Raw genomic sequence first — 16,112 nt, 5'->3', positions numbered from 1 at the left:
ATATGTGCCAGCTCAACAGTCATCTCATTTCATTCGATTCTTCCAGATAACGGATATTTCCAGAGTGTCGGTTAACGCAGCTTGCCGTAGTTGCCTGCATGCTCCTATTAGCTGTGAGCTCTTGAATGGTGCATCTAGCGCTTTTGCTGTTGCTTGACTGTAAGAAAGATATTTGCCAGTTATGTTCCGGACCTCGAGCCATTACCAGGCCTGCCAAATCGCGAGGATATCTGTTTTGAAGTACACTACACCATGACAGCAGTTTCAATAACCTGAAAGTCTCCAGGGAACGCGACTAGATTACAGCCCGATCCCTGTGACCATTTTGGAGCCGTCGGCGTAGATTATTACGCCGTTATAAGCTGGAGCTGTGCCCCTCTTCCAATTATTCTTTCTTGGATTCATAATGTTAACACCGCCCTTAAAGTGCAGTTTGCGGGGATAATCAGCGTCTAGGGTCAGCACTACATGTAGCTTATCCCAGGACCACCAAGCAATAATTTTTTTCCTTGGTGATGCATTCTACTGGGTTCTGAAGTATTTTCTTAGTTTCAAGCATCTAGCTCTATGGGAAGTTACTCAGATATCGGTCCTACGATTCCTCATTTTGTAAGTTGACTTTCTAAATATCTCTTAATATCTCGATCCCTGCACCATCTAGAAAACTCGTTTGTAAATATTTCAACTTAATAGTGCTCAAGTCTTTGTTCAAAGGTTTAGATCTCAGCACTTTCGAGAAGTTCTTTGAAACTCGAAAGCAAAATTTTGAAGTTCGGACAATTTTTTTTTCACGATCCCAGGACCACCTAGCGAAAATTTTTCCTTTGATGATGCACTGTCATTGAGTTCTGAAAGATGTTCTTGGTTTCAAGATTCTAGCTCTACGAGAAGTTACTCAAATAGCGCCCGCAAGATTCCACATATTGTAAATGGACTTTCTGAATATCTCGACCCCTGTCCCGCCTAGAAAACTCATTTATCCTAATTACTACAATTTAATAGAGAGCCCAAAGTTTCGTTCAGAGATACTTAGACTCGACCTTAAAACTCGAAAGTGAAATTTTCACGTTAATACGATATTTTTAATTTTCACGATCCCTGGACCACCTAGCGAAAGTTGTTTGCCTTATGCATTGTCGTGGGGTTCTGAAGTATATTCTTTGTTTCAAGAATCTAGTTCTACGGGAAGTTACTTAAATAGCGTATGCAAAATTCCACATGTTGTAAATAGACTAAATATCTCGATCCCTGTCCTATATAAAAAAACTCTTTAATACTTAGTATTACAACCCAATAGAGCACAAAGCCTCTTTTGAAGTTTCAGGTATCTGTGTTACGTGGAGGTTTTTTTAAACTCCAAAGGCTCAAATTCCAAGTTCGGATTTTTTTTGCATTTTCACGGTTTCTGGACTAGCTAGCTTTAAGTTTTTCTTTTATGTTGCGTTGTTATGGGTTGCTGAAGGAAGTTCTTAGTTTGAACAATCTAGCTCTACGGGAAGTTACACAAATAGCAGTCGCGCGATTCCACATTTTTTAAGTGGACTTTCTAAATATGTATGTTTATAAATCTCGATTCCTGCACCATCTAGAAAACTCTTTTGTCCCAAATATTTCAACATCATAGAGCTTAAAGATGTGTTGAAAGTTTCAGAACTCTGATGTTTCGAGAAGTTCTTTGAAACTCGAAAGCATAATTTCTAAGTTCGGATGTTTTTTGTTAATTTTCACGATCCCCACTTATCAAAGTTTTCTTTCTCTCATATTAAATTGTCAAAGGGTTTTGATGTGTGTTCCAAGATTCAAGACTCAAAAATGGAATGTGTCTCCAATTTTGTATGGAAATTGGCGAAAAAACAGCAAACGAAACTAACATAAAGGAAGTAAAATAGTGTTTGTTCATAACAAATCGATACCTTTCAATCCACATTTTTTTGATAGCAAACATATTCCCAACTCTTCGATAAATATTCGATAACTTTGCGATGATAAATTTACATCGATTAAAAGATGCTGAAACAGGCTTTTCTACACAGCAAAACTTATCACAGCCAAACGTTCCAAAATAAGTCAACCTTAATACCTAACGGAAACATCAACATTCTAAAAAAATAAATCTTGAAATTAGGTTTACATACACACACATAGTCACAAGTAAATTTCAAGGTGTATATACTAAGATTTGATGTTCCATGCACGTTTATTAAAATAAACTTAGTAATTTCGTCGTAGGCAGATTTGGTGAGTACCCTACAAAAAATGCGATTAGTCTAGGCTGAGTCCGGGATGAGTCGTAAAAGAGTATGCAACCAATGCCCGTTTTGATCTCTTTGTATGCCTTGAAATGTTCCCTTTTGTTTGAGCATGTCGTATGAAGAGACTAATTGTACACATTTGTACCCGAAAGGGATCGATGGGACCAATCACCATTGTACCCATATGGGAAGGAATGAAGGCTCGTCTATTTTCTCATCACAAAGTATTACTTTTCGTATGGTACTAGGTTATGTACATTTAAACGCAATATTAAAATTTGGAAAAAAATTTCTAGATACATCTATGTAAAAAAAAATTATTAAGTCGCCAACTCATTACAAGAGATATGTGTCGACGATAATGGAACAAATGGTCGAAGTCATTTAGGTTCGGTATAGGGTTCCGCATTTTTCTTAAATAATTCAAATAAAGCACCTATAATCTTTTTTATTTAACTCACTTCCTTGCTACTTTTTTGGATTCTTAAAATGGGCTAGATAGATTTCAACTTGACTAAACCCAACTGTACCCAAAAGGGACTAGAAGGAATCAATTATACCACAATGTAGACAAAAGAGATTAATCGGAGACCGCTCTCTTTAGGGACTAGTCGCACTATTTTTTGCAGGGTATATAAATAAACATGCTTGAACTTAATTTCAACTTAAATTAGTTAGACAACGATTAGTTTTCAACGCTTCTTATAAGTAAGTGCGTCATAAGCATGAGCATATGGCAGCAGCTGCTCGTAGTAGAAGGAATAACTTAAGGAGTAAAGCAAAAGTTTACGCTAAGCCAACAAAGTACAAAGGTGTGCAGCTTTGCGCTCACCTTGATTTTTGCAAGTTTTCTTCGTAAACTCAAACAAAACAGCAAAGCGTAATTGTGTAGTAAACACTGCGGTTAGTATTTGATTTTTAAAAACTCATTAAGTCAGTCAGTCAGGAACACGGTTACCAAGATTCGCTTAGCAAATAAAAAACAAAAATTTAAAAACAAGTATAAGGTGTCAGCAGTTAAGTGTTTGTATGTTGAAAGTATACACACAAATGTTTATAAATTCACAGCTGCGAGCTATTAAATAGCAGTGGCGATTTTAAGCACATTTGACCAATAATATGATCAGTTTCCGAAATCGTAGTGGACATACAGAGTAATAAACATAATTAGGTGAGATGGCAACCCTTAGTGGCAACCATACTTAAAAAAATATTTATTGGAATGCGGCGTGAAATATTTTTCGTTTGATACTCATATTGGCATATCTCGTAGAATTTTTTTAATCTTAAATACGTGGCAACCTTGTGAAAATATCCTCAGTGGCAACACCTAGGTAGAAAGTCTTAAAATGTGAAACATTCACGATATACCAAATTTCGTTCGAAATTTCAGTCATTTCGGCGATAGTAGTGGATATACAAAGAGATGGCAAAGAGGTGGCAACACTACATAAAACTTTCTCTATTGAAATTCAGAGTGAAATATCTTTCGTTTGATACCCATATTGGCATATCTCAAGTAATTTTTTTTTTTTTATTCAAAAGAGGTGGCAACCTTGTAAAAATAACACACTATTTATGTACAAAACATCATTCAAATAGGTTAAGCCGTTTCTGCGATTGTAGAGGATATACAAAGAGATGAAGATAATAAGGTTAGGTGGAAGCCCAATTTTTTTATTGAAATGCGGAGTGAAATACTTTTCGTTTGATACCCTGATTAGGATATCTCATGTAGTTAAATTCATTTTTTTTTTTTCATATAAGTGGCAACCTTGTGAAAACACCTTCAGTGGCAATACCTAAGTAGAAAGTCTTAGAATGAGATACACTATCTATGTGCCAAATTTCATTCAAAAGAGTTTGCCGTTTCGGAGATCGTTCCGGGTATACACAAAATGTTTACTCGTTCAAAGTAATAAGATATGTGATGTAACAATGTAAGCGTAGGGTAAGTGCAAGCGTGAGGGTAAGCCTTGGAAGGGTTAAGCTACATGGGAGAATACCGAATGTAGGCATAGAAGTGTAGTTAGTACACTGTAAGCGTAATGTGGGAACTATCGATGTGGTAGATTTGATATCTGCGAAATCAGACAGCAAATCAGCTAATGGAAATTAGCCAAGGCAGAAAAACAAACAGAAGATACATAAAGTAGAAAGCGAAACAACAGAGAAAAATTAATAGAAGTAAAGTATTTAAAACAGGTGAATAGGCAGAAGAAAAAGAGCGGTATAATATCAATGTTGATAATGATGTGGATGATAATAACGATGCTTACAATCGTCACGGTTTCGAAGAGAAGGCGAGGCAAAGTAGATAAGAAAGAAGAAATAAAATCAAAGGAGCATAAGGGTGCAAAAAATAAAAATTGGGGGAGGGGACAGAAAGAATTGAAAGTCAAAATCGGAGTCAAAACCGTGTGTTATAAAAGTGTTAGTGATGCGTGTTATCGATTTGTTACCGAAGTGTTATAAAGCTGCTATCGATAAGAAAAGTAGTCGATGAGCTATCGATTTTTTATGGAAGAGTTATAGGTTTTTTATCGATTAATTATCGAAAAGCTGTCGACTAGTAAATAAAATGTAAGGCGCGATAACCTCCGAAGAGATTTTAGGCCGAGCTTCTCTTCCGATTGACGCGTACTCCTTTTAATTTTTTCTACAAATTGGCGGGGCGGGATCAACATGTTTTACGTCGACTCTGAGCGGCATCTGCAAGGCTGATGAGTTTTTACTCAGAAGCTTTTCATGGCAGAAATACACTCGGAGTTCTTGCCAAAGGGCGACCCGGCCTAATTGAAAAAAAAAATTTCTAGAACTTGATGTTGCTTTGCTAGGAGCGTAAACCCGATCTTCGGTGTGGTAGGCGGAGTACGCTACCACCAGACCACGGCGGCTGCCAAAAACCGTGGATTATTTATCGAAAAACGGTCGATACATAGACAGCATACATATACAGAAATCAATTTGTAATCGAAAAGTGTCAAATACTTATCGGAACATTATCAGAAAGTTTATCGATTTGTTATCGAAAATTATCGATATTTTATCAAAAATATCGATTTCTTATCGGAATTTTATCGATTATTAATAGAAAAGTTATTAAACATTATTATCGGCATTTTATAAACTTTTTTTCGTAAAATTATCGATATGTTATGAAAAAATTTGCAATTTGCTATAGAAAACTTATTAATTTGTTAGCGGAGTGTTAAAAACAACATTTTTGCCCCAGAGTTTAAAATCATTCGACTTTTACTAAGCTGATTTGTTTGTCTTCTGGAACACTCCTCGAAATAAAAAAAGTTGTTGTAGCGATAAAAACACTCCCCGTTGGTTTTGGGGAGTTTTATTATGGTTTTCTTCGTATATAGATCCGGTACGTTCTGGTAACAAGCACTATTAAGGTGCAGTCCCGAACTGGAATTGGGGTCGCCAGAGCCTCGGCTGCTAAGGAAACAGAATTTGCAACGGGTAGGTGAGGTTGACAATTGTGTTTGAGAAGCTAAAAATTGCGATAGCAACCCCTTGAAGGGGTTACGCTACACAACCTCTTGAATCATTTCCGTGTTTCAGTTCCTCCCAACAACATGCATACCTGAGCGGGTATATTCTAATCCCACTGGAGTTATGTCAAATGGTCGAAAATCAGTGCGGATTGTGAGACTTATAGCTTGTATTTTGTTAAAACTAAAATCGATTGGGCTACAAAACTACATACTTAAAAAAACTCTGCCAACACAAACAAAAAAATGTCGAAAACATTTTTCGGATTGGTTTCCTTAGTTTCAGTTACCCATTTCTTGGAAGTTTTTTCTTAAATAATCGAACATCAAAAAAAAAGAATATCATTAATAAAATTTGTAACAAATTGCTATTGCTATTTTCGTGCTCGCAACTTTGCTTAAGTACATACATATTTTTGCATAATTTCTTTTAAAAGTAAAATTTTTTCCATGAAAAAATTAAAAGATATTGTGCACCACAGAATGTCACATAAAACGTCCAATGTTATGACAAAACTTTTTGAGACATAACCTTCAACCAAGCTGCATACATAGAAACAAACCATAAATAACTTTTTAGGTTAGTATTGATTATACAATATTATGTGAGGAAAAATTTTTTGTGTACTGGTATCGTGCGCCATGGCGTATGAGTAATCGAAAAGTTGAATTCATTTCAGCAAAAAAATGAAGCAGGAGAATTCATGACGTAGAACTGATTTTTATACCTTTCATGAACATGAAATGGTATATTAACTTTGTTCCGATGTTTGTAACGTTGAGAAATGTAGAAGATAGACTCACCATTAAGTATAAAGAATTGATCAGGGCGACGAACTGAGTTGATATAGCCATGTCCGTCTGTCTGTTTGAACGCAAACTAGTCCCTCAAATTTTGAGATATCTCAATGAAATTTGGCACAAGGATGTATTTTTGTATTATATTATACATTTGTTGGATATGGTAGGATCGGACCACTATAACGTATATCTCCCATACAAACGATCGTTCAGATAAGACGATTTTGGTCATTCCTGCCGCAATTTAGAAAGTATAAACGTGAAACTCGTTGATATATATTCTAATATATCATAGAAGATATCCTGAAAAAATCACTTTCATCGGAGCTATATATAGGATATATCCCATACAACCGATCGTTCAGATAGAACGATTTTTGGCAATTTCTCCCTTAATTTCCAATATAAAAACGTCAAACTTGGTGATATTTATTCTAATATATCATAGAAGATTTCATGAAAAAATCATTTCAATCGGATCTGTATATAATATATATACCATACAACCGATCGTTAAGATAAGACGGTTTTTTGCCATTTTTATCTCAGTTGAGCAGAGCTCACAGAGTATATTAACTTTGATTGCATAACGGTTGGTTGTACAGGTATAAAGGAATCGAGATAGATATAGACTTCCATATATCAAAATCATCAGTATCGAAAAAAAATTCGATTTAGCCATGTCCGTCCGTCCGTCCGTCTGTCCGTTAACACGATAACTTGAGTAAATTTTGAGGTATCTTGATGAAATTTGGTATGTAGGTTCCTGGGCACTCATCTCAGATCGCTATTTAAAATGAACGATATCGGACAATAACCACGCCCTCTTTTTCGATATCGAAAATTTCGAAAAATCGAAAAAGTGCGATAATTCATTACCAACTACGCATTAAGCGATGAAACTTGGTATGTGAGTTGAGCTTATGACGCATAATAGAAAACTGGTAAAATGTTGGACAATGGGCGTGGCACCGCCCACTTTTAAATGAAGGTAATTTAGAAGTTTTGCAAGCTGTAATTTGGCAGTCTTTGAAGATATCATGATGAAATTTGGCAGGAACGTTACTCTTATTACTTTATGTCTGCTTAATAAAAATTAGCAAAATCGGAGAACGACCACGCCCACTTTTTAAAAAAAATTTTTTTTAAATTCAAATTTAAAAAAAAAAGTTAATATCTTTACAGCATATAAGTAAATTATGCCAACATTTAACTCCATTAATGATATGGTGCAACAAAATACAAAAATAAAATAAAATTTCAAAATGGGCGTGGCTCCGCCCTTTTTCATTTAATTTGTTTAGGATGCTTTTAATGCCATAAGTCGAACATAAATTAACCAATCCTTGTGAAATTTGGTAGAGGCTTAGCTCCTAGGACGATAACTGTTTTCTGTGAAAAAGGGCGAAATCGGTTGAAGCCACGCCCAGTTTTTATACACAGTCGACCGTCTGTCCTTCCGATCTGCCGTTAACACGATAACTTGAGCAAAAATCGATATATCTTTACTAAACTCAGTTCACGTACTTATCTGAACTCACTTTGTATTGGTGTAAAAAATGGCCGAAATCCGACTATGACCACGCCCACTTTTTCGATATCGAAAATTACGAAAAATGAAAAAATGCCATAATTATATACCAAATACGAAAAAAGGAATGAAACATGGTAATTGTATTGGTCTATTGACGCAAAATATAACTTTAGAAAAAAACTTGGTAAAATGGGTGTGACACTTACCATATTAAGTAGAAGGAAATGAGAAAGTTCTGCAGGGCGAAATCGAAAGCCCTTGGAATCATGACAGGAATACTGTTCGTGGTATTACATATATAAATAAAGTAGAGGTACCCGACAGATGATGTTCTGGGTCACCCTGGTCCACATTTTGGTCGAAATCTCGAAAACGCCTTCACATATACAACTACCACAACTCCCTTTTAAAATTCTCATTAATGCCTTTAATTTGACACCCATATTGTACAAACACATTACAGAGTCACCCCTGGTCCACCTTTATGGCGATATATCGAAAAGGCATCCACCTATAGAATTAAGGCCCACTCCCTTTTAAAATACTCATTAACACCTTTCATTTGATACCCATATCGTACAAACAAATTCTAGAGTCACCCCTGGTCCACCTTTATGGCGATATCTCGAAAAGGCGTCCACCTATAGAACTAAGGACCACGCCCTTTTAAAATACTCATTAACACCTTTCATTTGATACCCATATCGTACAAACAAATTCTAGAGTCACCCCTGGTCCACCTTTATGGCGATATCTCGAAAAGGCGTCCACCTATAGAACTAAGGCCCACGCCCTTTTAAAATACTCATTAACACCTTTCATTTGATACCCATATCGTACACAAAAATTCTAGAGTCACCCCTGGTCCACCTTTATGGCGATATCCCTAAATGGCGTCCATCTATAGATCTATGGCCCACTTCCTCTTAAAATACTCTTTAATACCTTCCATTTGATACACATGTCATACAAACACATTCCAGGGTTACCCTAGGTTCCTTTTACAACATGGTGATTTCCCTTACTTTGTCTCCACAGCTCTCAACTGAGTATGTAATGTTCGGTTACACCCGAACTTAGCCTTCCTTACTTGTTTATTTTATATTTATCTTAAAAATCGTTTAGGTATGTACATCTGTTCACTATATATTTCTTATCTTATACAGCGCATTATTTGGAGATTACGAATAGGATAAGATTATTGTTCAGCCCCATTCATGAAAGGTATGAAGTCTTCGGCACAGCCGAAGACATTCCCGTCCTTACTTGTTTTTGTTTGCCTTTACTCCTTTTATTCTGCTTATCACCTCCTCTTCATCCTCCTTCTCCTCCTCTTTCTTCTACTACTCCTCCATCTCCTCTTCTTCTTCCTCCTTCTCCTGTTCCTCCTTCTCCTCTTTTTCCTCCTACCTCTCCTTATGCTCTTCTGCCACCTTCACTATTTCCTCCTCCCTCCTCCTTTCGAGTAATCACGTGAACTGTAAAAACTTTATAAAGATCAGTTACGGATGTTGAAAGCCCAAAAGGAATCATATTTAAAAGTAGTCGTACTAGCTGATTCGTTTAATTTCTAGCAGTATCAAATACACTAATAAATTAATTTATATTGCATACTTTTAGGCATTCAGAACAGATGCTATTGAATACTTGCCATTTGTTGAAAGAAAAAAGATATCAAAAATATCTTATTTTGGAGAATTGTAAATTGAGTTCTATCAACTAAATGTGAAACTTCAAAATGTAATAAAAGAAATTATTTGGAATGAAAGAATTCGCAAAAAATTAAATATATACATATTACAAACTATAACTAAGTATTTGGTTTACATTTCAATTTCACGCAAACAAAAATGGCCAACTTATTAAAAAGCTCTTCGGCCTGATGTTAAATATTCTATGCACACTAAATAAAGCAAAGAGATTGCACTGAAATGGATGCACATCATTTCCGCTTTATTTTTTTAGTTCTGCTGCACCTCGCCCTTATTATCGCTTTCAACAAAGCTGAACGAGCTTGAAATGAAATAAACATTTTGCACAAAAGCATACATAGTATATTTTTTTTTTAATGATTCGCAAACGGAAGCAGCACACTTCCATTAAATTCAACTTTGAACAAATTCAGCAATTCATCGACGAAAAGTGCAAACAAACGTAGGATGGCAAAGAGAGAGAATCATTGAAAGTAAGGGGGAATAATCAGCAGGAGGGGAGAAACTCTGATTGCATTTTTTAACGCATTTTTTTTTAGATTTTTCTTTTATCCGCGCATTCGGGTGAACTAACAACAATAAAAATAAAAACAATATAACTTGAAATAATCAGCAAACCAAATATGTATAAGTTGATATGCGGAGGTACTAACAGAAGTGATCTTACTTGTTACTATATTGTTGTTTTTTAGCAAAAAAAAAACATTTTTTTAAACTGTTTATTTTCAAGATTTCTAAAAACAATAGAATGAAACTTAGACGAGAACAAGTAAAATAGCCGAAAATGAAACATATTGCCGGTCTCAATCGGTTGACTTAATTTGACAACGTGATAAGAAAATCGTTTTAGATACGCTCATACGTCTTTACGTTGTTATTACCACGGTAATACTCCTTTACGCTTTCACGGCAGGATGTATATGCCTTATTTATACCTACCCAAACGCTTTCAATCAAAGACGGAAGCTTTGCCTACAACTATGTCTACGACTGGAAATATAACTATTCGAATTTATTTATTTATTATTTAAGCCAGTTAAAAAAAGAATCTTACAAGCTAATTATAAAAGTGTAAAGTAGTTAACAATGTTAATATAAATTACCTTACTTATAAAAAGTTTTAAAATACTCAGAAAGCCATCTTTCGAACAAGAAAAATCTATCTCACAAAATTTAGAAATTCTATTGAACTCAATTAAGGCTCTAGTAATTGGAGCATTTCGCGCATAAAGAGCCCTAAGAACACCAATATGAAAAAACTCAGAAGCACGAAGAGCTCTAGCCGGTATATTAATGAAAATCCTCTTCAAGAGCACAGGGCAATCAACAACCCTACATAACAAATCGAAAACGAACAACAGCGATAAAATTGTCGTCCTGTCCTGAAATGATTTTACGTTAATCAATAAGCAATGAGCTTTATAAGTCGGGATAGGATCCGCGAAGCGCAGACTGCGTAATGCAAAGTGTACGAATACTTTTTGGATTCGTTCAATTCTTGCAACATGGCAGGAATAATACGGAGACCAGATGAAACAAGCGTACTCAAGTTTGGATCGCACAAACGCGGAATATAAAAGCTTTAGCGTATACGGGTCACTGAAATCCAAGCTATGACGCCTAACACAAGCTAGCATGGCATACGACTTAGCAATGCACACATTAATATGACTTGAAAAATATTACTTCCAAGTCCTTAATTTCACTAACCCGCAACAGGGGCGAGTTTGATATTTGATACACGGTATCAATCAAGTTGGCACGCTTCGAAAAAGTTATTTGAAAGCACTGTTTAGGTCAAGTGATAACCGCTTATTATTACACCAGTTACTAAGTTTATCCAAAGCTTCTTGCAACAATACCGCATCATGAAGGCTATGAATAGGCAAGTATATCTTAAGGTCATCTGCATACAGCAAGAATCTTACTTTAGAGAAGCAAGAGCGAATATCATTAATAAACATGACAAAAAACAGTGGACCCAGGATACTACCTTGTGGAACACCGGAGGAAGCAACGAATGAATGAGGCCTAACACCATCAACTACAACCATGCAACGACGATTAAATAAGTAGGATTCAATCCAACTTAAAAATACTGAGTGAAAGCCCAAACAGGTTAACTTTTTTATCAAAATAACATGGGAGACCCGATCGAATGCCTTGGAAAAGTCAGTATACACAGCGTCAACCTGATATCCTGCCTGAAAAGCTGCGAGGCAGTCATCCGAGAAAATTGTCAAATTAGACACAGTTGAACGTCCTGGAAAATATCCATGATGCTCTGGACACACCAGCATGGATTGCCAATACGCAATTACGCTAACACGGTGGAATCTCTCGGCCTTACTTATACTTACCATACCGCTTTGAACTATAGACCGAAGCATTGCCTGCAAATATGTCTACGATCACGAAAATAACTTTTCGATTTTACGCTAATACGCTTTCGGTAATAAGCTTTCAGCTAAAGCGGCTTGCAGTAAAATAGGCTTTCATGCTTGTAAGCTGTTATGACAGTACGTTTTAAAGCTAAATCATTGTACGCTACAACGCCCATACGCTAAACCGCTTTCACGCTTATACGCTTACAAGCAACTGCGCTTATATTTATAGTCTTTTACGGTAACACCCTTGCAATCTATTTAGGTTAATCCTCATTAGCTCATACGCTGTTATGCTTTCACTAATACGCTTACACGCTACTGTACCGACACGCTACACTTTAAGTTTTTCCGCTGCCACTGTCATACTCTTGCAATCTAATGTATCTTATAAGCACAAGTTTTACGCTGTTACGCTTACGCGATTACGCTGTTGCGCTCTTACACTAATGCGCCTATGCGTTGCACTTTCCTATCACGACAGTAAATCCTCGCACGCACCATTCAATTACATTACTAGGCGTACACATATCTTTGGTGATTTTTCACAACATGCGAACTTCGTATTGTCCTCGCACATTGCAAGACGCACCTTTTCCGCCTCTTTATCCAATGCAGAGCAGGCAGAACTCATACTGATTGAGAAGCTAAGAACACTAACGTGGAAAGCATCACAGTCATTAAGGGCAACTAAAATCTACAGACCAAGAAGTGTCGACGTGGTCATATCAAATCGTTCCCCAGATGGTTGGGCCAGTATATTGATGGCGCGTAATTTTCGGATCGTACCGGATCGGTATGCGACAAAGGGCCGTTATCATCGATAATAGCCTCTTAAATATTGGGAAAGTATATTTATCACTACGAGAAGAACCACCAATTGTATGCTCTTACCAACCTAGAATAATAACCCAAAGGCTTCGCTGGCTAGGACATGCCATGCGAATTAACGACAGCTTTCGGGCCAATCAAGTATTCCTATCGGCATCCTTACTTGGAGGCAGAGGAGGAGATATACCTCTACTAAGTAGGGAGGGACAGCTGGAGGAAGGCTTCATATGCCGCGGTGATCTTAACTAGCGTCAGCTATGGCAAAACAGGGATATTTGGTAAGTCTTGGCAAAAAACGTTTAAAACCGCCAAGACGTTTGATTGTCAGTTGATGGTAATGAAAATGAACGAAGCACCATATAGTTAAAAGTATCTTGTTTACAGTTTTAAGACTTTTTCGGCTGCCTTAAGACATTTCATAAACATAAGTAAGTTTTTAAGTACGGTATTCACAGTTAGTTTCCACAGCAGAGCGGATAGGGCTGACTCTGGACGAATAAGGTTAATTCGAGTTGCTACACGAAATCCAGCAGTGACAGATTTAGACTTATCTTAACGACACTAGCATTGGAGGAGCAACCAGTGCTTTAATGTAAAGTAGCAATTCCCGTAGTCCTGACATCATTATCGACTATCACATCCTTCCGGCTCCGATGCCTTTGGTCGACGCTCTCCTCAACTACATTACGCCGCCCACTATCATACCGTTGCCTACATCTCTGTGTTTCGATACCTATGGCTGCTACTGTGGCCACTGACCTTTGAACTCGCCTGCTACTCTATATTACCACTAAGCTAGTGGCCAACTGTTGCTGTTCCGATATTCCCCTCTTGTATATACTCAGTGGTACGGCGACTATGACGACCGCCTACACAGCAGTCTTAGTCGACAGATCATATCACTGTGGAAGTAATTCCCGCCACTATTCAACCTCAACTACTTCGTTCGACGCATACTTCCAAGCCAAACCGCGACGCTTCCCATTCCCTTGTTATGAAAACTATTGTCCTCCTAACACCTAGAGCTGTGTGTGTCATTTATTCGATCTTACCACATAAATATTGTGTTTTATTCAGTGAGTGTTTGTTTGACCTCTCTATGACTCTGCCTTAGCTTTCGATAAAACCAAATTCATAGTTTGGTTTTATAGCATTCCGTATTAGAGGAGTCCCTTGGGGTCTACTTGCCTGTCTTTTTAATAGTTGAAGAAAATTTTTAAGGTTATTCAAGATTCATCCAGTTTTGTTTGATTGAAAGTCTTTCTACTGTTATCCTAAGGGAAGGAAATCTTGGATATCCCATCGCATTGGTCTCTATTTGTACCTTGATCGAGTAACATGCGAGGACTCGATAAAATAGACATTGCAAAATGATAAAACTAAGATTACTGACGTAAAGTTTCCGAAAATTTTTGGATATGAATATGCGATTCGCCTATTGCAAAAGTGGATCGATGCAAGTACATTGATGCAAGCGAACGTTTTTTTAGCCCCTAAAATATGCTTACTTAAGACTGTTATAATTTCATGGTATACGCGCTTAAGTAAGTATGAGCCATCATCAAACTGCTACGAAACAAAATAAAGTAAAAATGTTACAAAAGTGAGAAAGCATAAAACGTTAATGGAGCGATCCGTGCTGTGGATGACGAGAGGTTGCAGAAGGAACTAACGACGTGAAGGGCAGCAGTCCAGTTACACCACAAAATGCCACTACGAGTTCACAACAAAATGCGCCGCACTTAATACTTCACGCACAACAAATACAAGTAGTAGGGCGCGCGGCTAAAGTAGAACTTTTGCACTCATACATGAAGTAAGTAGGCGAAAAGTGTAAGTTGGGGATGGAGGCCATAGCGCATTAGCGCTAAACAAACGCCAACTAGAATTGGAAACGGATGGGCGAGCAATAGGGGCAACAAGTTTAGTGAATGCAGAGAAGGAAGGTTGAGCAGTTTAGGACTGAAGTTTGTGCCAAACATGGCGATCAACGAGCACATCAACTTCCGTTGGTCGTCATCGTCCCGCCTTATGGCCATTCAAACTTTTACGAGTGCGAGTATATTACAATATGCAGTAGGCAAGCGCACCAAGTACTTATATAAATATGTTTGTACGGACTACTTAGAGCTTTAAGCAGCTGTGCACTGTGAGTGCTTAGAACGTATGCGGTTTTTAATAGAAAAAGTTTGTGAAATTTTCCGCGCTCTGTTTTTTTTTATACTCAGTTGAGCAGAGCTCACAGAGTATATTAAGTTTGATTGGATAACGGTTGGTTGTACATATATAAAGGAATCGAGATAGATATAGATTTCCATATGTCAAAATAATCAGGATCGAAAAAAAATTTGATTGAGCCATGTCCGTCCGTCCGTCCGTCCGTCCGTCCGTTAACACGATAACTTGAGTAAATTTTGAGGTATCTTGATGAAATTTGGTGTGTAGGTTCCTGAGCACTCATCTCAGATCGCTATTTAAAATGAACAATATCGGACTATAACCACGCCCACTTTTTCGATATCGAAAATTTCGAAAAACCGAAAAAATGCGATAATTCATTGCCAAAGGCGGTTAAAGCGATGAAACTTGGTAGATGGGTTGACGTTATGACGCAGAATAGAAAACTAGTAAGATTTTGGACAATGGGCGTGGCACCGCCCACTTTTACAAGAAGGTAATTTAAAAGTTTTGCAAGCTGTAATTTGGCAGTCGTTGAAGATATCATGATTAAATTTGGCAGGAACGTTACTACTATTACTATATATGTGTTAAATAAAAACTAGCAAAATTGGATAAAGAACACGCCCACTTTTTAAAAAAATTTTTTTTTAAATTCAAATTTTAACAAAAAAGTTAATATCTTTACTGTATATAAGTAAATTAAGTCAAAATTCAACTCCAGTAATGATATGATGCAACACAATCCAAAAATAAAAGAAAATTTCAAAATGGGCGTGGCTCCGCCCATTTTCATTTAGTTTGTCTAGAATACTTTTAATGCCATAAGTCGAACAAAAATTTACCAATCCTTCTCAAATTTGGTAGGAAAATATATTCTGTGACGGCAACTGTTCTCTGTGAAAATGGGCGAA

The 16,112-nt window shown here is 36.9% G+C and overlaps 2 protein-coding genes across 8 annotated transcripts in view; one reads left to right on the top strand and one right to left on the bottom strand.

Annotated features, from left to right (window-relative positions):
- LOC137252734 (trichoplein keratin filament-binding protein) overlaps positions 1-16,112 on the bottom strand; it is a 310,267-nt gene that overhangs the window by 232,233 nt on the left and 61,922 nt on the right. The gene's annotated exons all lie outside the window — the stretch shown is intronic.
- LOC137252761 (peptidoglycan-recognition protein LB-like) overlaps positions 1-16,112 on the top strand; it is a 122,270-nt gene that overhangs the window by 77,016 nt on the left and 29,142 nt on the right. The window contains exon 4 of one of the 7 annotated variants that reach the window (XM_067788865.1): positions 9,714-9,855. The exons of the other annotated variants lie outside the window; for them this stretch is intronic. Coding sequence (XP_067644966.1) covers positions 9,714-9,816 — 103 coding nt within the window. The 3' untranslated portion in view covers positions 9,817-9,855. Of the gene's footprint in view, positions 1-9,713; positions 9,856-16,112 lie in introns of those variants that run through there. 7 annotated transcript variants of the gene reach the window in all.

The sequence above is a fragment of the Eurosta solidaginis genome, chromosome 1, assembly GCF_040869045.1.
Source record: "Eurosta solidaginis isolate ZX-2024a chromosome 1, ASM4086904v1, whole genome shotgun sequence".
NCBI classification, from domain to species: Eukaryota; Metazoa; Arthropoda; class Insecta; order Diptera; family Tephritidae; genus Eurosta; species Eurosta solidaginis.
Note: the sequence above shows the minus strand (reverse complement) of the source record. Positions and strands in the feature narration are given on the sequence as shown.